We start from the raw sequence: 27,096 nt of genomic DNA on the forward strand, positions 1-27,096 counted from the left end.
GTCACCTGCCCACTGGGTGCCCAGCAGGGCTAGTTCCGGGCTGGTGCTTCACACAAGCACTACTTCAGGAAGGCCCACTGCTCTCTCAGCCACTCTCCTCTGCCCCCAGCACAGTCTTTTCCATGGGCAGTGCCTGCCAACCCAGTGTAGTTAACAACTTCGAGCCTCACCGTGGTGGGCACAGAGTGACGACCAGGTGGCCTTCAATCTAGCACACTATCTTTAAGGGTCTCGCTGGCCTTCTCAGGCCCTGCTGGGGATATTGCGTTGACGTAGGCGAACATCGTTGGAAAAACACAAATCCACCCTCGGCCCAATGACTCAGCTCCGCTACCGGCAATGTCCCGTCGACAGGGTTTCAGGTGCACCCAGCCCTGGACGAGCTGTTCCCTCTGCCCCACTGCGTGGCTGCTAGGATCCAACAAGGGTGAGAGAAGTGGAGCGCTGACCTCCCCCTCCCTGAGTCTCCTACCCGTCTCTTCCTGATAGGAGCAGACTTCGGCCGGGTCCGCTCGGCCGCAGGAGTCTCTCAGTCACCGGTGAGTGGCGACTTTCTCTAATACTCTTTATGGCAGGTGTCGGCACCAATGCATCACTGCTGTGGTCCCTCTAGGCGGGCGGCGAGCCTCCGTCTCTGCCGCCGTAGGGGAGGGTGGGGACACGTCTCAGCGCTGCACAGAGCTGCTTCAATCATCTCGCTGCAGGGCTCACTGCTATCGCGCTGGTTAAGCGTGTCTCCGAGCCGGCCTTCACCTCCAGTCACTCCCGGCAAGCCGCCATCTTGCGAAGGCGCGCATCGGGCGCCGTACTGGAAAAGCCTCGAATCTGCGCGCAGTGTTGCCAGATTTTTAGACCCGTCCCAAGCCCAAAGCCGCTCAAATATAAGCCCAAAATAAGCCAAATCAGACCAGTTCCAGCCCAAAACCCAGCCCAAATTAGCAAGTCTCCAATTATGCACAAATTGTCATCAGAAACAATTTTAACGACAAATATACATTCTATTCAATATACAGATGGTGGGAGGGTGTTAACTGGGCACCTGCCTTAATGCTATTAATTTTTAAGACCAGTTCTCACTGCGACTTCTAAGAGCCCCTGCAGCTCCACTCTGCCTATTGCTTAAAGATTCAGCCCCCCCACCCCCCCCCCCCCCCGAAATCAGCTCCAGTTTGAGCGGCAAACAGTGTGCGTCAGTGTGCGCCTTGGCATCAGCAACGTGGTGAAGCACGGAGTGTCAGATCCATGCCAGGACAGTGGTAAACAGACGCACGCGGTGCTGCCAGCAGGTGTGTGCGAGGTTGGGTGGCCCCTGCACGACCGTTTTCGAACCAGGGCTGGCCTACGAACAACTGATGTGGTCAGTTTTGGTTTGGGTGTTAAAACACTCTTTACCTACGTCAACTTCCTGGCATCTATCAATATTCATCACTTCCTACAAATAGGGTGACCAACTGGTATGGGTGCAAATTCAGGACGGTGAGTGTAAAAATTCAGGACAAAGGGTCAAAATTCAGGACAAAAATTCAGGACGGGAGGTCAAAATTCAGGACAAAACTTTGGGACAAAAGGTACGTTTTACAGACACATCATAGGTGGTCGCGTAATAGTGTATAAGTAATTCCATCTATATCCAAACATTCATCCACTTGAAAACGTACGTATCTTTCCATCCATCATTTCACTCATCCATCCCTCCATCCACACTTTCACTCATCCATTCATCCACCCTTTCACCCTATCCATCTGTACACTCATGCATCCACTCTTCCACCCAACCATCTACTCATCGATCCAGCCATTTATCCACTCACCCATCCAGCCATCCTTTCACTTACTCATCCATCCACCCAGTTACTCATCCTACCACCCAGTCCCCTTTTCAGTCATCCATTCATCCTCCCTTTCTCTCTTCTTTGACCCTTTCACTTAGCCATCCTTTCTTTCTTCGATCCACCCATACTTCAAGTCATCCACTCATGAATCCATCCATTGACCCTATCACTCATCCATCCACTCATCCATCCACCCATTCACTCACCGATCAGCCACCCTTTCACTCATCCATCCATCCATCCATCCTTTCGCTCATTATCCATCTATTCACCCTCCCATTCATCCATTCACCCTTTCACTAATCCATCCAGCCATCCACCCCTCCCTTCACCTACTCACTCGCCCACCTTTTCCTCTTAATTATGAACTGAGCCTTTGTCTGCAGAATTGCAGACAGAAGAGGCCCATCAAGAATTTCGCCCTTGCTGTCTTCCTAAAGAAAGGGGTGGGGTGGGGGAGGGTTCACTATGCACCTGCACATAGGCAATCTGAAAAAGTGGAAGTCATGAGTAATGCTAGATGCACAGCGATGCACAGGTGATTGTGACATGGTGTTTCCAGGGCTTTAAGCGGGATGAAAAAACTGGGGGTCTCTCCAAGGGGCGTATCTGATGTAATTAATGGTGTTGCTTAAAACAACTAAGCTAAAAATCTGTGCTTAGCATTGTGTGTCGCCGGACTGGTATTTTGCCTCTTCTGTCATTGCATCCAGATATATATCACAACAAGTAACGTTACACCTACAACAAGCCAGAACCATTTGCTTTGTTAATGGTTGTTAGTTTCATAAAATAAAAATGCAGCAACCATGGCTTAATTGAATATAATATTGAAACTGCACTTTTCTAAAATGATGAGACGGAAAGAATTCCCTGCCCCAATCTCCACTCTGTCTATTGCTTAAAGACTCAGCACCCCCCCGCAAAAAAATTTCTTACAGCCACCCACCCCCCCGCCCGAAATTTGGCTCTAGTTGCGCCTCTGACTCACTCACATGAGGTCGGGGCGGGCGTCGAAGTCCGACTCCGGACTCAGCAACTGGCCTGGGTGACCACCAGTGGACCACAGTGGGCGGCAGCAGCAGGGACACCACGTGCGTCCGACTCCAGTCCGACTCCATAGTCTGGGATCCCATTTTCCTGGCTTGCACTGGGGCCCATAGCACCCTCCTACACCACAGTGTGCACCTTCCTTCCTGGATGTAGGGAACTTTCACTATGGCAGACAGTCCATCAACAGAGGAGCAGAGAGGCCAAGATCTCCGTTCATCTGGCGGACTGCCACCTGGGACCTCCTTGTTCTGCACAGGACTCAGCAGAAGGCTCCTTTAACTACGAAGCTTTCTCCAGGACAAAAACAGACCCGTCGGGGACACAGTGGCGTTCTTTTTACCCCTCCCTCCTCCTCCTCCACACGTTCTTGCTGACTCTAACACTGCTGACGCAGTTCAGAACAATGTGTTTTTACCATCAAACAGAACGATACACCCAGCGTTAAGCATCGCATTCATGAAATAAAAAAGTTAGATTACCCCTATGCAGGTAATCTCTCCCAGATCAACCGCCAGCATTGGTACAAAGTGTTCTCGTGGCCCAAGAAGCAGCTGGCCTATCCCGGCCCACCCCTATAATGCGTCTCTTGCCAGATGCTTTCGAGGATAGGTCAGGCTTCAAAGACGCCATTTTATATGTCGCCTCTCAGGTGTTGCGCGGCTCTTTTCTGTTGAATTAGGGTGATGACAGCCAGGCCGCGAACCATACAGCGGCAGGAGCTCTCTGAACATGAAATGTATTGTCCTCTGGCGCGGCATTGATGATTGATGAGATGATGCGTCCTGGCGCCGAGCCGAAAGTAAGAGCTCCGTCAGGCCGAGGTCACGCACCGTGACGCACGCACGCAGGGGCTGGCCAAAAAATGATTCCCAGGGCCGTCATTGGTAGCGTTTTCGCGCGCTACTGGATTGACGGCCCTGGGGATCTCCACATTGGCCCGCGCACTCACGCGACTGACTCCTCCTGGTCGGCGCCCGCCCAGGCCACAAAATTGCGCACAACCTTCCAAAACTAGCCCAAAAAGTAGCCCCCCGCCAGGCATGGTTTTTTCCCGCACAACTGGGAAAAAAGTCGCCCAATTGTGCGGGAAATAGCCCAATCTGGCAACATTGTCTGCGCGTAAAGCGCTCCTTAACACCCTGGCAGGTGCCCCTCCCCCGATCGCTGTCGTCTTCCGACTACTGGTGCATTAGTTTAGGGCGTCGAGGATCAGGATTACGGTCAGGATTGAGTTTGGGGCCAGCGGAGCTCACGAAGAGCGCAGATACCCGGCCAGGTTGTTGGCCATGCCCCCCACTCAAGGCATTTTTTACCTTTAGGAGAGCAAGACCTAGAGGGACAAACTTAAAAAGGCAAGAGATATCCTAGACTGCACCTGTCATAAAGGGCAAAGTGGTAGTGCAGACAGATGTATACATTTGGCAGAGGTCACACAATTAACCATATTAAAAAAAAATACCTGTTGAGTGGCAAAACTTCTTCCATTTATCAGTTCTCCCATCTGATCCTCCGTCTGGAGCTCAGCCATTTCTTTCTGACTATACATCAAAAATGCACCTTGCCGTGATACACGCACAGGATTCTTGGCTCTCCACCGCTTGATGAGTCTGAAATGTTCATTCGCCTGCTCTGGAGTCATTTTGGCCAAAACTTCATCTAAGTGCTTAGACATTTTTATCACCTAGTAAACAGGTCCAAAGAATGTATGATGTTGTTAATAGCCAAAAACAGTAGCTTGCATATGCAAAGTGAAAAGAAATGTATTAACAACCTGAAATATATTTTACTGCAATAAATGAATGCTTGGTTCCACACAAATACCAAAAGGAAAGGTCTCATTACGTTTGGAGCTACTTAAATCTGAATATCTTATTTTATATCGGTAAATAAAAGACACAATTACAATTTTATTCACAACAAAAGTACAAAAAAAAAAAGATAGGAGACCCCTTAAACAATGGCCAGTCCGACAAATACAAAACATAAAGACTAACCTTGTAACTGCTGCAGACACATCAAGTCTCTCATTTTTTGGGGGCGTGGCCTGACAAGATGGAGGAGTAGATGTGCTTGAGCAGAGCTACTGCACAAAAATAAAATTTCCTGCAGTATCCTGGCAGAACCGATATCAGAAACCGACCCCTGAACTGCTTGACGTATGACTGCACCTCCAACAACTTCCCTATCGGACCGCCGTACACAGCCCCTGCATTTTTGTGCTCCAAAGTCAAAAGAAGAGAGACGAGTGCGGCATGCCTGATCCGGTAACGGCCTGGCCTGACTAGTGTTGCGGTGGGCACTGATCCGGGGGATGGTGGCATGAATCTAACACCACCCCCCGACTTGGGCGACGGAGTTGTGGGCTGCAGATCCAGCAGGGGACTGCACAGCTAGGGCCAGCGGCACCCGCACGGAGGCTGGGTGATTTATTGAGTGGACGGCCCGGGACTGCGACGCGCCCGACGACAGATCAGGGCGGGGAAAAAGTGACACTTGAGCTGGTAATAATTGGAGACAAAAGAAGGAAACAAGACCTCGTCTGCAGCCACTCAATTGGTGGGGGCCGGCGCGAGTGGCCAGGACTGGAGGCGCGAAGAGGGCCTGGGCCGGGTTATGGCAGAGTGGGGCGGCCCTCCTGCAGTGAGGCCAGACGGACTGCATGGGCCAGCTGGCGGGTGGGCCTATAAACGGGGGGATACCTGTTCAGAGCTGAGGTGTAGAGGGAGCCCTGCAAAGTCCAAAGGGGAGCGGCCTGGTGGCCTAGAACAACTGAGAACCCCAGAGAGAGCCACGTCGCAAGGACCAGGAGGTGAGCAGCACTGGGAGTACAAGCCCACAGCCGGAACATCGTGGGTGTCAATTCCCCTATACCTGTGTATAGATGAGGAAGTGGAGGATGGTTTGATGCAGTTTACATCCCACTTGGGGTCAAAGTATACATTAATCTGCATGAGTGGGCTCTTCCCCTCCCCTAGTTGAAGCGAACCAGAACACATAAGTGCAGAATATGGTCTATAATGCAATGAATGCTGGATTCGGAGAGGAACAACAGGGCCACAAAGAGACATAAAATCACATCTTATAGTGACACACAGCACCTAGCTAATGAGGGAGGAGCTACTGGCATTGAGGAACAACTGTTGGCGATCAAAGATGGTCAAAGACAAACCCCAGAGAGGCGCGCAGGTCAACAAGATCGTACAGTACACTGTCCCGGGCCCTGGAGAGCATAAACAAAGAGAAATAATGGACCCGGAACAACAAAGTGCACAGGTGCGAGATAAGACGGTTATCCTGGAGGCTATCATAGATTCGCGAGTGGCCCTGGAATCCAAGATGTACAGCAGGGCAATCGAAATCAACCAATTACGTCTCGATCTCGGCTAGGTTGCAGAGACAGTCACGAACAAGGAGGAAGAGGTTATGTCACTCCGCAAAAATGTGCAGAAGCTCCGCGACACGGTGACAACTCTCCAAGCCAAAACAAATTGGATGGAGTAGAAGACGCAGAGGGGCGGTCCAGGAGGAACAACCTCCGGTTCATAGGCTTTCCTGAGAAGGCCGAGGGGCCAATGGCAGAATAATCTTTGGAGGAATGGATTGTGTCAGCCCTTGCCAATGTTAGATTCTCTAAATTATTTTCAATAGAGAGGGCGCATTGTGCACTGGGTCCACCCCCACATCCAGGAACACCTCCTTGTGCCCTATTAGCATGCCTGTTTAATTACAGGGACAGAGACATAATCCTGCAACACATCCGGACCCATGGCTCCCCCGGATATGAGGATTGCCCCAGTCAAAATTTACCCCGACTATACTGGAAAGGTCCAAGTTCTCCAGAATGGATTTCTGAGAGTCAAACTGCAGCTGCGGGAACAAAACATCAAGTACAGCCTAGTTTTCCCTGCAAGGCTACAGGCACAGCATGAAGGCAGGGTCCACTTCTATAAATTCTCCCAGGAGGCAATGGAATGGATGGATTCCTTGGGCCTGGGGGGCTGGGAGCAGAACCAGGAATAGAGCGAACAACGGAGGAAGAATAGAAGACAAAGGAGCTGGCTTAGGAGTGTAATGGAGAAGAGGCCACCCACTCAAGAGAAACAGACCAGGGGCGTACTCTGGTGGGAGCCAACGGTGCTCTACAGGCAGACATGGCATGGTTTCCAGTGGAGAAACAGTTTTTGCCCCTTTGTCTAGTACAGGAGACCCAGACAGACGGTACCCCTGAAGACTGATGAATAAGGGGCTGGATAAAGAGCGCTTGGCATTGCTATGGACTGCATGTGACCGGAAGGAAAGTCGTGAGTAGTCACATTAAGTTAATGCTGAAACCTGGGTAGAGTGGGCACTGTTGACACAAATGACACTAGAGCAAAAAAGAAGGTTCTGCCACCATAAACTACATAGGACAGTCCAGCCACCACACATGTGCACATGCGGAGTCCATGACATGGACTTGCAGGACAGCACTGGGTCTGGTAGACTGGTTAAATTGTTGGAAGGTCTTAACTGGGTTATTGCTGAATTGTTGAGGAGGGGTATTTGGGAGTGGGTGGGACGTTATTGCATTGCGGCAAGGTTTCCTGCACTCAAACATCCTGTGATTCTGGGCAAATCACTTAATCTCCCCATGCGCAGAAATTGATGTGTCCATCTGCAATGCAACTGGTGCTCATGTAAAGCGCTCTGATACCTCCAGGTCGAGTTGACGTTATATAAAACCGGAGAAAAAAAAACATGACCCGAGATGGAAGGAAAAAATACCTTGAGTGCTAGGAGAACAGCCATCAACTCCAGAACTCTGATGTGCATGCTTTGTTCCGATTGGTCTAGTACTATCATCTCCCCTTCTTGAGTGGCCCAGGTCAAAAAGTCCTCTGTAAGAACTGTGGCCTAGAATTACGGAGGACAGAAGAGACAACCCACTGTGAGGTTGGAGAGACACAACCACCAATTGAGGTCTGCAAGTGCATATTGGAAGATCCTCAAACAAGGGGAGAGACACCGGTGATGTTGAAGCAACTGCTGTCTGAGGCCCTACTAGAAGTACCTCATGCTACACAAACTGGATGGCACTAGACGGATGCACAAGATCATTACGCCCAGCATTTAATAAACCTTCAAAACTAGAATCGGAGTAGGAGTATGAAACATCAGGATCATACCCTGAATGTCTGAGATCTTACAAAGCAAAGGAAAAGCAATTATGCAAGTAGAGTACTGGATGAAGGTCAGTGTCTGAGCAAGGTCAAAGTAGGACTTCTGCAGGTCACTGGAGTCCCAGCCTATGAGACATGATCAGGGTGCTCCCCAGCTGTTTTGAATGTAGTGCAGGGAAATCTGACTACACCAGCCAAACTGCCAAATAGAGAAACATATTGACTTTGAAATTGTCTGCTGCCACAGATAGCACTCCGTTGGAGCACTCCGCCAGCTGAGAAACACCCCATAAAAAATAAACCAGTAATAAGGCTGGGAGTGGGAAAGTGGGAGCAAACCACCAATGAAAAGGAGTGTGAAAGTAGCCACACACATTGGTGGCGAGATTCAAGACAGCTACCATGCCAATTTGAAAGAACAAAGGGGGAGCAAGACTTGGTAGTTAGAGGATCGCATATGCAAACAAAAAAAACAAAAAAAGGACTGAAGCACCTCAAGAAATACAGTACCCGGAGTGACTAGAGACAGTAGCGTATAGAATCCGTAGTTGTTAGAGCCTGACATTAAAGAGTCAAGAAAGTGAGAAGTGAAGTCTACAAGGCTATGACCAGAAAACAAACTCTTCCAATACGACTCCAAATCTGACTTGCAATACGTCTCCAAATCTGCACACAAAAGGGCATCTTTGAAAACAATGGCCACAAAAATGGCATTCATAAAACATACACTGCATCCCCAAAAGCTGAAGCTCAAAGTCCAGATGTGCAGAATCCCACCAGCCTAGCAAGGATGCTGATTCCACTAATACAGAATTTCATGTGCCGGCCACCAAAGGAGACATTGTTGCTACTTAAGGATTTCCAGAAAGATATACCGTTTCTATGCCAGGAGTATGGTAAAGTAATCTGAGATCTGGGTCATTCTCTTCAGAAGGCAGAGATGAGATTAGATCACATTGAAAATATTCTGTCATAACAGTCACATGAGTGGGATTAGCAAGCAGCCAAACTAGACACTCTCGAAATAAAGCAGAGAGACCTGTTCAATAAAGTCTATGACAACAAAAATCATTCCAGAAGGAACAATATCAGAATAAGAGGCATCAATAAAGACATTATTAATGGAGATCTGGAAGCTCATATATAAGCCCTCTTCAGACACCTCCTTCAATATCCTGACAATGACATCTGTTTATATCACATTTGTGTTCCCTCCTTATCAACAGCGACAGAATCTGTCTCCCACCATAATGACCTACTACATTACTTTACAGAAAGGAGTGTATCCTATTGGCAGCTCACAAGCAAAAACCACTGAATGTCAGGGGAGACACAATCTCGATTTTCCTGGACGTCTCTGCATCAACACTAGTGACAAGCAAAGATTTCAAAGACTCTCTGCTTAAGACAGGAAAAAGTCCCATATCGGAGGGGTTACCCATTTAGATTAAACTTTTGATACAGATAAAGCAGCACATGTTGAAAGAATTAAATTTAGGGATAGAAAATCTGTGAATCAACAAAGTAGAAGAAAAATAAAAAGAGATTGAGATTGTTCAGCCAAAGAATACACGGGGAGCATGGCAAACCAGAGATTGAGCAGAGAAAATAAAGCGACAAAAATGACATGCCATCAACAAAAGAAAGCAGTCTGGCATCTGATGTGACCAGCATTGGATGCTTAAACTCCTCAAGTCAAAGGCAAATTCAAGGTCCAATCCAGACACCTGCATCAAAGCTAGAATGAGACATCGGTTCTACTATAATCAGTAAGACTCAAACATAGATCTCAAACAGACTGTATGTCAAGAAGCCTAGTTTTTAACAAGACAAGTGTGGAACCATTGCCTGATCAAGGGGTTCTCAACTGCAAGACAAAAGCTGATTGGCTAACATGGCTGGGCAAGGACTGGGTGCCTTACACGGACACTGCCATTACAGCGACTATGATGACTGGATTAACACGGTCACTGCAGTAAAATAATTAAAAGTGAGGAAGCAAGGCCGGTCACAACAGATGATGTTTTGTTAATGTTATAAAGGGTAGAATACTTTTCACATTTTAGAGTTAAGGCATACAATCTTCAATAAAGGGAACAAGGGAACATGATGAGCGAACTAAATGAAATATTAGGTGGAAAGAGCATGCAAGCTTTCAATAGAAAGCAAAAAATATACCAGGTAAATGAAAGCCACAGAAACTAGACGAGGGCGAAATTTCCATTATGATGGTGTAAACGGAGTGATTGTGGGGATTTCGAGTTGCACTTGTTTTGCAAAATTCCTGAAATTATGCCATTACACCATATCGCTTAGTTATGCCGCAACTTTATAGCGTGGGGACAAAGCAAATGACCAGAGCGCAAGTGGCTGTCATTTGCACAACTTGCATTTGCGGCACTATGTTTTTTATAAACACAAATTTACTCACACCCAAAATAAATGCACAGGTTTATTTCGCACTAAATGCCAGATTTTGCCTTACACGTTAGTTTTCGTGAACTTTCACGAAATTATGCAAATACAATAGCAAATTACAGAAATTTTGCAGACACCTACTAGACACCCACCAAAAGAGAAAATATTAACCCAAATACATTATAGCTATAAAGGGTGTTATCCTTCTTCATCCTTTAAATGTTATTTGGGGATCCATGCAAGAATGACACCTACCCACTAACCACAAGAGTCAAATTAGTTCCCCACTTATTGCTGATAGCAAATGCAAATACAATAGAAAATTACATACATTTGCACACACCTACTACAAACCTCCCCCAAAAAGAGAAAATATTAACCCAAACACATTACACCTGTAAAGGGTATTACCCTTCCTCTTCATCAGCTAAGCCAGTAATAGAACATCTGGAAACTCCAGACCACTATACCAATACATCTGTGGAGAGGAAAGGTATAAAACATACTTTCCATGGAAGAAACGATCTGTCCTCGTAAACGACAGTATGAATACGTTTGAGAGAGTCTGGACTCCATATAAAACTCATATAAAAAGAACTTATGTCTCTCTGGGTGGGTGGTGAGGGAGCGGGGGAGCGTCTATGTCCCACATATTGCATCACTTCTTATGATGCGAAATGTCTACATCGTCTCAAAGAGAACAATTCAAATTAAACAACAAAGAGATGTATACAAAAGATGAATACAAACAATATGAAAGCGTACTTCAGATTTTGACGATAAATGATGTAAGTCAAAACATCCCTGTAACTGAAAAAGAAAATAATCTAAAATAAAACTGTTGAAACAAAATAAGACCAAATGCAGCCCGCAAACTGGTAGTGCTGGACCCACAATGAGGTGGAGGTAATGCTTATGAACGAGGTAAATCGGCAGATTAAATTAGGCGTACTGGAGATGCAAGAGCGAATCCAAGCCTGTGCACTCAACGTCAAAAGAACTAGAGTCAGGGACAGCATCCTGAATTTGCCCTGACAAACAGAGTATTTGAATCTCAAGTCCAGAATGGGCCTGTGCTCTTCTCCTTCTTGGGGCCAAGAAATAGAAGGAATAAAATCCTGTGCCCCTCTCCTCCACATGCCTTTTTTCAGCAACACCAGTACTTCCGCCTCCAAGAGTAAGGACACAAGATGTTCTGAAGAAGTAAATAAAAAGAAGACGTAAACCCTGCAGAACAACTGAAGCACCCACAAAACCTTGGCAATTGGCTCATAGTGGCCCAAAAAATGCAAAGGCAAATCAATGCAGCTTTGAGGCAGCTAAACCAGTGGAGGAATGGAGGGTCTGGACTTGCTACGGTTTAAATCCACCTCTCTCAGACAAGAAGTGGGGTTTGAACCAACTAAGAGAATTGCTGGGAAGGTTGACACCTGGAAAAGTAGCAAAAACAATGCTATAGCTGGTGGGTTTTACCCAGGAGTTCAGTCCTAGTGAGGGTGCAGCAGTGCAACTGTTGATGAAGCACAACGAGGACCAGTCTGCTTTCTTTCAATTCTCTCACCATTCAATGGCAATCTATTAAGGAAGCCTGAATGCCGCCAGAAAATTCAATGGAGTGCATCCATGATTGCCTATCCAAGGTAACGGCAGTAATGGAGAGGGCCATAACGTCGGCCGGGTCTAGTCCACATTTCAGGATCTGTTTTGCAGCACCAAGGTCATCTTTAATAAACTCAGAAAATAGACATTTAATATGATCTAAAGGGCTAATTATAACCATCTTCATCATTTCTGATAGGACGTGAACACCCAATCCAAGAAGACATGTGGCATTGGTGGTGTGTACAGCCTCACGGCCCAAAGCAAAGTTTTGCACCTTTGAAGTCAAATTGTTTGGGCTCACGATCCAGCTATGGTGTACGCAAAGCATTTGAATTCTTTTTTGCAGAAAAGTCTTGAACAACCATGCTATAAGGACAAGAATGAGGCAACATCAATTACAAATCAGAAGGCATGGACTTGTGGCGTCAATCAATCTGCCCGTTAACTGCTGGGCCAGAAAAGGGTTTTACCACAAGCAGCCAGCACCCTTTCCAACAGAACGTTGTTGAAAGGTAAAAGAGTAAAAGGTAAACGAGGTCTTACACCACATCCTAAGGTAAGCTTTGGCTGCTTGACCTTGCTACTCAAAGACTGAGTGCTAAAATGAAGTACCTGGTCAATCTGCGTCAGTGCCACGGTATTGTGGCCGCAGGACACCACTATTTTAAAAAATATATATTTTATTGATTTTTAAGTGATAGGTCAATGTACAGACTATTACCGTCCAACAAATAATATGAGCATCTTGCATATACAGTAACATATTGTATTAAGAGTATAATATTATGCAATCAACCATAGGATTCTGACCGAACAATCAATACCATACCACCTCTCTACATCAAATATCTATTTCCCTCCCTACCCCAGCTCGCTTCTATAGTATCACATCTTATGTATACCCGGACACGTATGGCTTCTCAATTATGGTCAATGCTCAGTCCACAACCTCGTTAATCTTGGATCTTTAGGGGTTACGCAATGTCCATATCTACCGAGCACTCTGCTTACTTAGTAGTATATGTACTATACATTAGTCAGTGTAGGGAGGGTTTCGCAGAGACAAAGGATTCAAGGAGAGCATCCCACTCCAGTGAGATCAAGTTTGTAATCCCGCGGTGTCCGCCGGCGGGATTTCCAACTTGGCGGCGGGAGTAGGACATCCGGAAGAGGGGGTCAGTGTTCCAGCTTCAACAACGGAAGCAACGCGGTGTGGAAGGGCGGAAAGACACAGCCGGGAGAGAGGAGTAAAGGAGGAAGACGCCGAGGACCACGAGGAGGCAGGAACGAGGAAGAATACAGAGGAACGGCTACAGTCAAGACCAGAGGACACAGGAGGCTGCGAGGACCGGAGCAGGAGCTGCGAGGAGAGCAGGTCAGCGGAGAGCAGCAGGACAGCGCCCGGAGGCACTACGCTCAAATCAAACCGGCCAGAAGGAGAGCAGGGCGGCGTGACTTCCCCAGCCATGACCCAGGAGGGCCGTGGCTTAAGGCAAGTACCGTTTCTTAACCTCTTTTCCCTAGGAAGATGGAGGAAAGGGCACCACTAGGGTTTTGAGGGCACTTTTTATGCATGTGCATGGACACAGAGCACTACGGAGGTGTGGGCGTAACAAGGCACTAAAGTAACTGATTGCTACTCGTGGTAAAGAGTCTGCAACACTGAAGTGAAAGCACCGTGGGTGAAGGCGACGGCTGACCCTTAGATTACGCTAGCCATACAGGCACCTGACCTTTTCCCTGTCTATTTTGAGGGACTTAAACCACCGCTCCTCTTCTTCTGGGACGGCCAAGAACCAGGAGCCCGGGAACCAGGAGCCCGAGAGAAAGGAGTTCTCCTGGAAGGGCCCAGTGAGGAAACTGACCCTGCTAAAGACACTGTTAAAGACCCAGCTGAGAGTACTCTTTTTCCTTTCCCCATCCCCTTATTCCGTATCGTACTCACTTGAACTCTGCTACTTTACTTTAATAAAACAATGCAGATACCAACTGTCTGAGAGTCATACATGACCTGAGTGACCAAAGGGTTCTCACGCAGGCCTCTGTTCTCCTCTCTCCTAATTGCCATACTTTCATCCCTGCCCCAGTGAACTACTTAGTCATGCCACGCCATTGCCGATGGAGGTTTTGCTGACTTCCATTTCATTGTGATGGAGCGTCTTGCCAATATTAGTGCCAGATTGGCGAATCTAGTTTGTGTGCCGTGTGTTTTGCGCTTCTTGCCTAGGCCCAATATACAGCATTCTACTGTGTCGCCCCCCTGTTCAGGAGATGATTCTATAAGTAGGTTGTCCACTATCTCCCAGAATAGAATTGACACCACTGGTTAAAGAGAGTAACCCTAGCAGATACTGACCAGTAACCTCGAACTGCAAAGAACGGTACAAGACAAGTCTGTACTTAGAGGCCCTGAAGCACAATCTGCGGATAGCCAACAGATTTTTTAAAGAATTCATAAAATATGTATATGTGCCAGGAAAGAATAATAAAATTCAGTTGCCAAAAAAACCTATCAGAGAATTAATTATTACAGTTCTTTTTGCTACCCCTGAGGTTGCTTACTTAAAGCCTAACATTGTCCGACAGGCAGGCAAACCCTAACAATTAACTACATGGCTAAGGTTTTGACAGAAGAAACCTAAAAAAGTTTAAAGAGAATACAGTAAATTCACATTTAATAACTACTGCCTTATAATTACCACCAATCAAGGTCTTGTAATGAATATGCCAAGAGTTGAGGACCACTGAGGTTCATTCTCCTATTAAGCTCAGATAATAATGATCTCACTGTAATCACACGAGGGGATGAGCATTCGGTCTCACCTGATGCAATAACAGGACACGCAACAAGCACCGCCTAATTATGCCTCCTTGTATATCTTGTCCTTCTTCAAAAAATATTACTAGACTATCATCAGATCTTTTTACATTAATATGAGATAGACATTAACCCTCAACTAGACAACTTATTCATTTGTAGCACAGACTGACTCCCCCGTATGCTTGGAAACTGACTATTGTTGTAACTCCTCAGTCCCGCTGTTGGAAGGAAAATCAGGAGCTCAGTATAGGCTTCAAAGTGTCTCAGCAGTGTCATGTGTCCCCAATGTGATCATATCTCAGCAAAACAGACAGCTGGAGTGTCTACAGAGAGTCTCATGGGTCCTCTTGTCTCCAACAGCAGGGAGGGATACCTAGTGATGGGACAGGTAGCTAGGGAAAATGCACACGTAAGCCTCCACGGAGCAAAGAGACAAGAAGCCTTAATTAAATCGTCTTTGGCATCATACCAGGTGATCACAAGCATCTAGAGATTAGGCGTTGGCAGATGCTACAGAAACATTTGGGCCCATTGCAGCCACTGTTCCCAAGACACGATGCTCAGCATCATAGTTGGCCAAGCCTTATCCACGTAAAGCTGCCTTTGGGGGGGAAAATGGTACAGGCATGATAATGTCCACTAGAAAGATCGTATCCCACAATGTTGGACAGCTTATTTGCTACGGATTCATCTTGAATACAACAAAGGCAGAGGTGTATCCGTTCTAGTAATTTATGAGCTATGCATGACCAAGCCTATAAAGTCAAAGTGACTTAAATCACCCTTTCTACACAACCTCTACGAGCAGGGAAACCTACCACTGCCTGCTACAATTACGTCTTCCTGCTACCTGCTAGTTCTAGATCCAAAGAAGCTGCTTGTGGCTCAAAAGCCAACAGTCCAAGACTCCCCCGTCCCCAAATGGATGTGATGTACGCTTGTAAGATAAAAAGAGGTAGCGACAACAGGATGCCTACTTATAAAGAAAAGAGTTTGTACACGTTTACAGAGCCAAAAGACCTGGAATCAGAAATAGTATTAAAATCAATGGTAAAATAGGTAAAGGTAGTTAACAGTGGCGCCTGCTGCAATGTCTAAAACGTGCATGACCTACCTGAGCCATTAACAGATACTAAGCAATATTCGAACCTTCTATGGAATGCAGACAATGGCTTAGCCAATCACAAGGCTTAGATTTATCTAGCTACTGTTATTGCCTGCATTCTAAGCTCAGTGAGCGTGTGATCTAAAGACATTCAGCAAGTAGGCATAGTCCGTCTGTTTGTCTACCTGTGCTGGGCCCATTAAGGTGTTTGGGTGCCAATAGCCCAATTGGCAACATGCTGTCGAGGTCTACCCAAACTATGGGCCTGATGTAGGTAGACAAATAGCGATCGCAAACGCAGAAATTTGCAGAATTTCCACGTTTGCGATCGCAAATAACCCATGTGAAATGTAGAGACAGGAAAACCGAATCGCTAAATAAAGATTCGCTAAAAATAAAAGAAAACAGTTAGCGATTCCTTATTTAGCGAATATGCCACACCGACTCACTATTTTGCGAGTCGCTAAATAAGGAATCGCAATATAAAGTCGCAAACAAATTTACAAAAAATCGCAAATAGGGAGTAGCAAATTAACACTGACTCAAAGCAGGTGGTAACCAGGTGCACTGCATATAAACAGCCCCAGAATGCATCTGTGTGAACACAATGGCGGCCCTCTATGTCATTGCATGGCGGATGCAGATGCAAGCAGCAGCACTGAGGATCTGGAGACAACAGGAACGCGTATACAGATTGCGCATCACACTATTCCAACTCAGAGAGGCAGAAATCCATGAGCAGTACAGGCTTCACCCCAACACCATCCTAGACCTGATACATGACCTGCACCCAATCCTGGACCACCACATGTACAGGTCCTTTGTTGCCTGCACCTACATGCATCAGGTAGCTACCAGGGGGTCATAGCTGTGGCTGGGGGTGTCTCACAGAATTGCCTGTCACGCTTCTTCAACACATTCCTGGATGCCATGATTCAAAGAATGCACCACTACTACCGGTTCCCCAGCACACAGACGGAACTGCATAAGACAAAGACGGATTTTTATCAGAAGGACCAGTTCCCACATGTCATAGGGTGCATCAATGGGACACATATTCCAATCTGCCCCCCCCTCTGCTACTGAGTACATATATCGAAACCGCAAATCAAAATATTCAATCAACGTACAGGTCATTTTTGATGCGTCTCACATCATCACCGATATTGTTGCAAAATTTCCAGGGAGCATGCATGACTCCTACATCTTCAGGAACAGTGGGATCTATACACGTCTTGCTGGGGGTGAATTTGGAAAAGGATACCTGCTAGGTAAATCAATGTGACACACCCTGATGTATACCGTGAATGTATCTGTTGCTGACTGTGAATGATGTGTTTTCTTTTACCACTTAGGTGATAGCGCATATGCGGTGCGGTCATTTATCCTGACTCCATATCTCAACCCATCTACCCCAAGTGAGAGGAGATTTAATGTGGCGCATAAATCAACGTGGAATGTGGCGGAGCGTCCATTTGGACTCCTGAAAAGCAGGTTCTGCTGTTTCCACAAAAGTGGAGGTGCACGGCCGTACCGCCCTCTGATCTGCTGCAAGATAATAGCAACATGTGCCATGCTACTTAACCTGGCCACAAAGAAGGGAACACCAGTGGAACTCAGTGAATCAGAGGATGATGATAAGGAATGTCCACAGCCACTGCACCGCCAAGCAGGTGTCGCAGCAGCGCCAGATGGGAGACAGACGGGCTGAGATCACACGCAACTATTTCTGAGTAAGTAATGAGACAAAGCGAGTAATTGCAATTGTGTAACTGTGTTTTATTGACCTTATGTCAGGCAACAGGAATGCACACCGCCGCACCATATGGGCCCCTCAGTGCCTCAACAATCCCAGCATGGCATTGATACACTGCATGCTCATTGTCATCCCTTATAGAACAAGTTACTTACCTTCGGTAACGATGTATCTGTAAGAAACATTAGTTAGTTAGATTCCTCACCTTAGAATATCCCCAGGCGTCAGACTGGATCCGGAAGATTTTTCGTCAGCAATACCCCTTGCGCGTCGCTAGGCGTCGTCTGCGGCTCCGCGTCCGTCGTTGGCGTCGTGCGCCGTAATGACGTCGTCGGAGTACTTAGACGCCGCCCTCGCGCGCTGACGTCAGTTCTTGTACATAGCTTTCCGCGCCAGGAACGCAGAGCCATGCAAGAGACCGACACTGGTGCCAAAAAAGTCTAGGGGCCTGAAAAGGACAACCTTAACCCCAGATGTCAGTTCGCAGAACGGGGAGGATGGGTGGGTCGGTGAGGAATCTAACTAACTAATGTTTCTTACAGATACATCGTTACCGAAGGTAAGTAACTTGTTCATCTGAAAGAAACACGTTAGTTAGATTCCTCACCTTAGAATAGATACCCAAGCAATACCAACCCCGGTGGTGGGTCTGCGAACCAAGATCACACCAGAAAGTCCTGGAGGACAGAACGGCCAAAGAAGCCATCCCTCCGGACTTGGCTGTCTAGGCAATAATGCCTGGCAAACGTGTGTAGCGAAGCCCACGTAGCCGCCTGACAGATGTCCTGCAAAGGGACTCCCCGTCCCAAAGCAGTAGAAGCCGCTGTAGCCCGAGTAGAATGGGCGCGCAGCCCAACAGGAGGGTCCTTTTTCGCCAAGGAGTAACAGATTTTGATGCACAAAACGACCCACCGGGAGATGGTCCGTTTGTGCACAGCTTTTCCCTTCTTAGCACCCACGTATCCAACGAAAAGTTGGTCGTCCACCCGGAACTGTTTTGTGCGGTCCAAATAAAAGGAGAGTGCACGTTTTGGGTCCAGACGGTGGAGTCTCTCTTCCTCTTTGGAAGGATGCGGAGGCGGAAAGAAGGTGGGCAAGGTGACAGATTGCCCAAGATGAAAGGGAGTCACCACTTTCGGTAGAAAGGAAGGACGAGGCCGAAGGACAACCTTGTCCGGATGAACAGATAGAAAAGGAGGCTTGGACGATAGAGCCTGGAGCTCACTCACCCGTCTAGCCGAGGTGATGGCTACCAGGAAAGCAGTCTTAAGCGTCAGAAGACGAAGAGGGCAATTGTGAAGAGGCTCAAAGGGAGCGCACATCAGAAATGTGAGAACAAGATTCAAATCCCACTGAGGCATTACGAAAGGAACAGGAGGGAACGTATGAGTAATGCCTTTAAAAAAGCGTTGAACCACAGGGGACTTGAAAAGAGAAGGCTGATCAGGAAGCCGTAAGAAGGCAGAGAGGGCAGCAAGATAACCTTTCAAGGTGCCCAGGACAGAGCCCTGCCGGGCCAAAGAAAGAAGAAAGAGGAGAACCTCAGAAAGAGGGGCGGAAAGGGGATTCCACAGCCTTTGCTGTGCACCATGCCACAAATTTGTTCCACCGGCAGGCGTATACCGTCTTTGTGGAGGGACGCCTGGCTGCCAGAATGATATCACAGACTTCAGGAGGAAAGTCAAATGGCATCAACTGCCGCCGCTCGATCTCCACGCATGGAGGTGGAGGCTGGACAGGTTCGGGTGGAGGACCGTCTCCTGCTGCTGCGACAGAAGATCCTCCCGAAGGGGCAGACGTATCGGAGGATCGGTCAACATACTGAGTAGCTCGGGATACCAGTACCTTCGTGCCCAATCCGGAGCCACCAAGATGACTTGGGCCCGGTCGTGCCTGATCTTCTTCAGCACCTTGGGCAGAAGTGGTATAGGCGGAAAGGCGTACAACAGACCGCAACTCCACTTGTGACGAAAAGCGTCGCCGAGCGAGTGCCGCCTTGGAAATTCCAACGCGCAGAACTGCTGACATTGCGCGTTCTCTTCGGTGGCGAATAGATCTAACCAAGGCTCTCCCCACTGCTGAAAGAGACCTTGCGCCAATTCGGAGTTCAGACGCCATTCGTGATCCATCATGCACCGGCGGCTGAGTTCGTCTGCTCTGGCGTTCAGAGAGCCCGCCAGATGTTGAACCACTAGGGTGACGCCCTGGTGTTCCAGCCACGTCCAGAGGCGCAGAGCCTCCTGACAAAGAGTCCACGACCCCACCCCGCCCTGTTTGTTGCAATACCACATGGCGGTGGTGTTGTCCGTGAACACCTGCACGACACTTCCCCTGACAGAGGGAAGGAAGGCTTTTAGTGCAAGTCGGATCGCTCTCAACTCTAACAGGTTGATGTGGAGGCGAGACTCCGCCGGAGACCAGAGGCCTCTGATCTCCGCCTCTCCCATATGGCCACCCCATCCCAGGAGGTACGCATCCATCACTACGACATGCTCCGGTTGGGGAAGGGAGAGGCTCTTGCCCATGACCCAATCGCGGTCCGTGAGCCACCACTGCAACTGCTGTGCAGTGCCCTCCGAGATCAAGACATGGTCGGACAGGTTGCCGTGATGCTGGGCCCACTGAAACTTCAGGTCCCACTGCAGAGCCTGCATGCGCCGCCTGGCGTGATGCACTAGTAGCATGCAGGAGGCCATCAGCCCCAGAAGCCGCAACACTAGCCTGACCGAAACCCAGGATAGAGGCCGAAAGATGGGAATCAGGGCCTGAATATCCCAGACCCGTTGTTCCGGCGGATAGACTCGGAACTGCGCCGAATCGAGAACTGCTCCGATGAAGAGGAGCTTCTGAGAGGGACTCAGGTGTGACTTCGGCACGTTGATGGAAAACCCCAGCAAATGCAGGAGATCCGCCGTAGTCTGGAGGTGGGAGACGACTGCCTGGGGCGAGCCCGCCTTCAACAACCAGTCGTCGAGATAGGGGAAGACTGGAACCCCTGATCTGCGCAGATGAGCTGCGACCACCGCCATCACTTTCGTGAACACCCGAGGGGCACTGGTGAGGCCGAAGGGGAGCACGGTGAACTGAAAGTGCTCCTGGCCCACCGTGAACCGCAGGTAACGCCGGTGGGCCGGCAGGACGGGGATGTGGAAATATGCGTCCTGAAAGTCCAACGCTACCATCCAGTCTCCAGGGTCGAGGGCAGCTAGAACCTGAGCCAAAGTCAACATTTTGAACCGTTCCTTCCGGAGGAAGGCATTGACGTTCCTGAGGTCCAAGATAGGGCGTAGGCCCCCTTTGCCCTTCTTGGGAACCAGAAAGTAGTGGGAATAACTACCACGACCTACTTCTGGGCTCGGAACGCGCTCGACGGCCTCTTTGGCCAAGAGGGCCGAAACTTCCCCTCGCAGAAGAATCAAATGATCCTCCAAGATACGGTGGTGCTGCGGTGGCATGGCTGGAGGGGTCGTCTCGAAGGGGAGGGAGTAGCCCCTTCGGACGATTTGCAGCACCCACCTGTCCGAAGTGATGGTACGCCAGTGGAGCAGGTGATGGCGAACTCTGCCTCCCACTGGCGATGAATGGCCCTGAAAGCTCGGACTAGGAAGGCTTTGAGGCGGATGCTGCCGGGGTGGATGTGGACTGACCGCGTCGTCCTCCAGAACCGCCTCGGTGGAAACCACGTCCGCGACCGCATGCAGGTTGGGTCTGCGGCCGGTGGCTCTGCGGACGTGAGGAGGCGCCCCTTCCTTGGCCACGAAAGGGGCGAAAAGCGGAAGCTTGCGGCCGCGGGGCCGAAAGGCCCAAGGACGTGGCCGTAGCCCGGGAGTCCTTAAAGCGAGCCAGCGCACTGTCCGCTTTCTCACCAAAAAGGCGAGCGCCATCAAAGGGCATGTCCATGAGAGTGCTCTGGACATCCCCCGAAAAGGACGTGGACCGCAGCCAGGCGTGACGCCGAAGCGCCACCGTGGTGGAAATCGCCCTACCCAGCGAGTCCGTGGTGTCAAGTCCACACCGGATTGCATGGCGCGCTGCATCCCTCCCATCGGCCAGAGCCTGGGAAAGTCGTGTCCGGGCCTCCTCCGGGCATAGGGGCAGCACGTCCTCCACCGTATCCCACAGAGAGTGGGAGAAACGGTCCAAGAGACAGGCGGTGTTTAAAGACCGCAGGCCTAAACTGAGGGAGGAGAACAGCTTCTTGCCAAACTATTCCAGTCTCTTGGAATCCCGGTCCGGAGGAGCGGACGGGAAGGAGGTGTGGGAGGTAGAGGCCTGGATAACCAGGCTCTCGGGGTGGGGTGTTGCGACAGAAAACTGGGGTCGCCCGGAGCAGGGCGGTGGCGCCTGGCGACGTTTCTATCCACAGGAGGAACTGTGGAGGGCATGGACCAGGTGCCCTGGAGAACGTCAGTGAGGGCCTCATTGAATGGCAGCAGAGGCTCAGTGGAGCTTGCTGCAGACTGAAGCACCTCAGTGAGGATGTTAGTCCTCACAGCCACGGCAGGCAGCTCAAGCCCGAGGGCCGCGGCCGCCTTGCGCAGCACCACGGAAAAAGCAGCACCCTCCTCCGAAGCCACAGTCGGAGGAGAGATGAATCCAGTGTCCGGTGAGGTATCCAGACCACTGGCCTCCCCCAGTTCATCTGCCCAGTCCTGTGACAGTTGAGCCTGAACGGCCATAGGGTCATCGGACCCCTCCCAGTCGCCCCCGTCATCCGATTCCTGGTAAACAGGTGGAATGATCGGAGCCGGACGATAGACATAGTGAGTCTCGAGCGGCGTCGGATGCGGCGTCGGTGGGCGCCGCATCGGCGTCGGGTCCGGACAGGGGCTGAACCGGGGAACGACGTCGACCGGAGTCGGCATCGGGGGTGGAACCGGAGTCTGCGCCGGCGGAGGAGGCGTGACGAGGTCGACCGGCGTCGACGGGGGCCCAGGCCTCGGGGACCTGCGGCGTCGGGGCCAGATCCTCCAACGGCGCCGGCGCGCAAGGCCGCCCAGTCGAGTCCGCGGGGCCCGAAGGCGCGCCGGCGGGCGTCGACGGCGGAGGTAGTTTCCTCATGGCTGAGAGGAAGGCACCGATCTCCGCCGGCGTCGCGTCAGTCCCAGGGACCGGCGGGTATGGGGACGTGCACGGCGCCTGCGGCTCCTGCGGAGCCGCGGGGGTGGAACCACCCTGACCCTCGGCCGAGTCGCGCGACCGGCGAGGGGAGTCCGAAGAGCGGTGTCGCCTCTTGGACTTCTTAGATCGCTTGGACCTACCCGAAGACTGCGAGCTAGACGAGCGATGACGTCTGTCGCGGCTCCGCGACCGATCCTTGGACCTCCTCCTGGACCGGGATCGAGAAGGGCGCGGAGCCGAGTGTCGGAGCTCGAGAAGCTTACGGGACCGCTCCTGCCTAGCTTTCGAGGTCAGGGCCTTGCAGTCGGAGCACGAGTCCACGTCGTGGTCGAGGCCCAAACAGTAGAGGCACCGGCGGTGGTGATCGGTCACCGACATCAGTCGGTGGCAATCGTCGCAAGCCTTGAACCCAGGCATCCTACCAGCACCAGATGTCGATTGACAAAGATCAAAAGGGATCAAAATATTTAGTCAAAAAAGACTAAAAAGGGGTAGCTCTCCCGGATCGTCGCTTACTGGCGCGGAAAAAAGAAGAACTGACGTCAGCGCGTGAGGGCGGCGTCTAAGTACTCCGACGACGTCATTACGGCGCACGACGCCTAGCGACGCGCAAGGGGTATTGCTGACGAAAAATCTTCCGGATCCAGTCTGACGCCTGGGGATATTCTAAGGTGAGGAATCTAACTAACGTGTTTCTTTCAGATATTTGGTTACATGGGTTACCTCACCCATCTCCCAATGTCAGCTGAAGCATGGCTTCATTTCCTGCACCCACGCACAACACTGCTCCGCTCACTCTGCACACTGCCCTCCCTGGAGGACTGTCCTGCGGCTGGACCGTGCCTTACACTGTGCCTCCTGGACTCCGCTATTGGTGGCGTGATGCTGCTGCGGCTTGTTACCTCCTCACTTTCACCACCATCCCCAGACCCTGTGGCAGCGATGTGTGTTGTCTGGAGCTCTTCCAACGCAGTGGTGACAGTAACCAACCCCCTGGCCACATCACGGCTGCAGTGGGCCATCTCCAACTGCATGGCCACTGAGCGTCTGCTGAGGACAGAGGTGGCATTGCATAGCCGGCTCACCGCCTTTGTGTACCCTTCCATGCGCTGTTTCTCCCTGCACCTTGCCCCACGCTGCATGTCCATTTTGCTGCACAACAGCCTTACAGCATCGGCCATGTCCCGCATGCCCTCTGCAACGGTGGCATTTAGAGAATTTATGCCCTCCTTCATGTCCCTCATATGTCTGTTCATGTACACCATCTGGCGTTGCATTGACCGCATTGTTTTACCTTGCAGCCGCTGCACCTTCAACATGTTTCCCTCCAGACCTGCAAATACACTGGAATCTCCTCCCTGTGCATCTGGACTGTGTGCCCTTGGTTTGCGTCGTCGGGCACTTGTGTGGCAACGCTCCATGGGTGACTGTGTCTCTGGAGTCTGTCCTGCCTCTTCCTGCATGGTCAGTGGGGCTCCCGTGCTCTCCTCCTCTGAACCTTCCATCTCCTGAAGACTACCCACTGTATGCCTCCTGCGTCTCGGTGGTGTTGGTGGTGGCGGTGGTGGTGGTGGGGGCCTCATCATCCTGAGTGTTGTGTTCCCTAGGTGCCTCTTCTGTCTCCCTCTCAGCAGTCTGGGGCGCAGGTTCGCCTGTGGATACATCTCCCAAGATGCATTGCTGGTTGTTAGCAAATCATGGACTGGAGTGGGATTCATACTTGCTTAATGGGGATCGGGGATTGGGGGGGGGAGGGGGCTCAGCATGCTGTGCATGCTTCTTACCTTGTCAGTTGTTTCCTCGGGCTGAGCTGTCCGCGTCTCCGATGCCAATGATGCTCTCTGGCTGAAGGGTGGACTCCACCATTTCCTCCAGGGGTGTTCCGCCACCTGTCTGATTGGCTTGCTTGAGCCTGTCAGCCACCCTCTCCTTTGCACGTTTGCGGAGGTCATACCAGCGCTTCTTGAGTTCGTCAGTGGAGCGCTGGGTGACACCAATGGCATTAATTTTTGCCTGTATTACGAGCCATATCTTCAGTTTCTGCGATTCCGGAACATGCAAAGAGTGCTTGCCAAACAACTGGTTGTGATCCTTTACCACCTCCTCAATTAGGACTTCCAACTCCTTCTCAGAGAATTTGTGTTTCCTCTTTCCCTCTGCCTGCTCCTTTCCCTTCTCCTGTGTGTCCATGCTTGTTTTTGGAGTCTGTTTGGGGATTACTGTGCAGCTCCTGGGTCTGTGCTCCTGCTACCTGCCTCTCCCACAGCTTCAGGCTCAGTGAAACAGTATGTGTCAGGCCACTACCTGGTTGTGAGGTCATCAGGCTGCACCTGATTAGCGGATTCGCTAATTAGCGATTTTTTTAAATTGCGATTTTGCAAATACCGATTCGGTAATGCGGATTCGGTATTTCTTTTGCGATAATTACCGAATCGCTAACTTTTCACGTTTTTTTTTTTCTACATCGCTTTTTGCGAGTTCTTAATAGCGATTTGGTAATAATCGCTATTAAGAAATTCGCAATTTGGGTTTTACCTACATACGGCCCTATATCTGCCTGATGAATCCTTTACTGTCCTAGATTATGATATAATGATCACTGCTTGCTTTTATGTTTTTGTCTTGCCTCATCCAAATTCTCCGAACACTCAGGCTGTTGTCTCAGACTCTACTGTTCCGGGATTATGACACCAATTTTACTACCTACTTATTATGGTATTGTCTTGTTTAATCTATTGGTCAGAACACTGAAAGGTCACCACCCTTTTATTGGGGTGTTGCTGTATCTTGTAATGCTCTAATTATACTAACTTCTTTACATGTTTCATTGCATAACTATATCCTCTCTAACAATTGTAAAGCACTCTGATACTCGCGCTATATATATATCTCTTCCAATAATAAATAAATAAATAAGTATATCACTAGGGGTGAGCGGAATTTGTGAAATTCACGTTCGCAAATTATTGCGAAAATGTTAAAAATCTCCGCAAACGCACGGAAATATCGCGAAGATGTGGACGTTTTTTACCCGCCCGTTCGCGGTATTTTCTGCGTGGTCGCGGCTCGCCAACTTACCCATGCGGTTGCTCGCGGGCGCGGCCATCTTGTTTTCACTTGTCTCGCGGTGCATGATCGCGAGAAGAAAGACGTGATCGCGCGACGAATGACGTTACTACTGTGGTAAATAATTTAATTACCGGGACTTAATTTGATACAGAAACATAATAAAATAGCTCAGTAAATAAGAGGCAGAATCCGTGGTATTAGAGGTTCGGAATGGGCTTTATTCCAATGGTCGATTATAATCGGTTGCTCCAGGTTCCATCACCACGAAGGTTCAGGAAGTGAAGTACATACATTATTAACAATCAATTACTTTTATACAATAGGCATTACAGTGAGACAAATACAAGAGGCGTAACAATTGATAGTGATGATAATATATTCATACGTAGCAAAAATAGGCGTAACTGGGAGTGATGAAAGAACGTCATCAAATGTGATGTCATAAGAGGGTGGTTACATGAAAGAATTTCGCAATGTCAGCAGAAATACTTGGCAGATATGCGCGCGCAGCAGCATGATGTGTAATTGACGTGCAACTAGGGGGTGAAGGGGACTTGACATTTAGCTCTACATGTGGCGACAGAAGTCTGGAGGGTCAAGTCAACCTAATCCCAAATCATATCTAACATCCTATGTTTAAAGAACTAAGTTATCCAAAAGAGAGGTCTCTTAGAGTAGAATCTTATTCTATACTGACTATACTGACTGTTAGTGCGTGTACAAGCGTCTAAGTGTCTACACTAGATGCGAGGGCGGAATCTTCCATAGTAACAGGGCTATGAATTACTTGCATGAAGACAGAGAAGTCGGGCCTTTGCTTGGTAGCTGGAAGAATGTTTACTTAAACTACTAGACAGGAATGCATTGGGCAGGGAGCGGAGCAGATAATTTTCGAAGGTGAAATACAGTTCTTGGCAGGCAGCAAGCTGATGTCAGGCTTCATGAGCCGCGCAGGGAATGAGACAAAGTTCATGGTCACAGATGCAGGCTCGGACTGGAGCTTCAGAGACAGAAAGCAAGAAAAGCTTGATGACAGAATCAGGGCCTACTTGCCTGGACTGTAAAATGGCATAAGTGAACCATATAAAGGCGGTGGCCTTTCGTACTTAGGAATGGAATATCCGGCCTATTCATGGCGGATCTGACAGAGGACATGTTAA

At 49.4% G+C, this 27,096-nt stretch overlaps 1 protein-coding gene and 1 long non-coding RNA gene across 2 annotated transcripts in view; one reads left to right on the forward strand and one right to left on the reverse strand.

Moving 5' to 3' along the window:
• Window positions 1–27,096, reverse strand: part of POLR1A (RNA polymerase I subunit A) — a 604,540-nt gene that overhangs the window by 144,886 nt on the left and 432,558 nt on the right. Inside the window, exon 23 of the mRNA XM_085642615.1 lies at window positions 4,345–4,566. Coding sequence (XP_085498741.1) covers window positions 4,345–4,566 — 222 coding nt within the window. The remainder of the gene's footprint in view (window positions 1–4,344; window positions 4,567–27,096) is intronic.
• Window positions 17,344–25,792, forward strand: LOC146863184 (uncharacterized). The gene is made up of 2 exons (XR_014978568.1): window positions 17,344–17,723; window positions 24,169–25,792. It is a non-coding gene; the product is annotated as an uncharacterized LOC146863184 (long non-coding RNA).

The sequence above is a fragment of the Triturus cristatus genome, chromosome 2_2, assembly GCF_964204655.1.
Source record: "Triturus cristatus chromosome 2_2, aTriCri1.1, whole genome shotgun sequence".
NCBI lineage: Eukaryota > Metazoa > Chordata > Amphibia > Caudata > Salamandridae > Triturus > Triturus cristatus.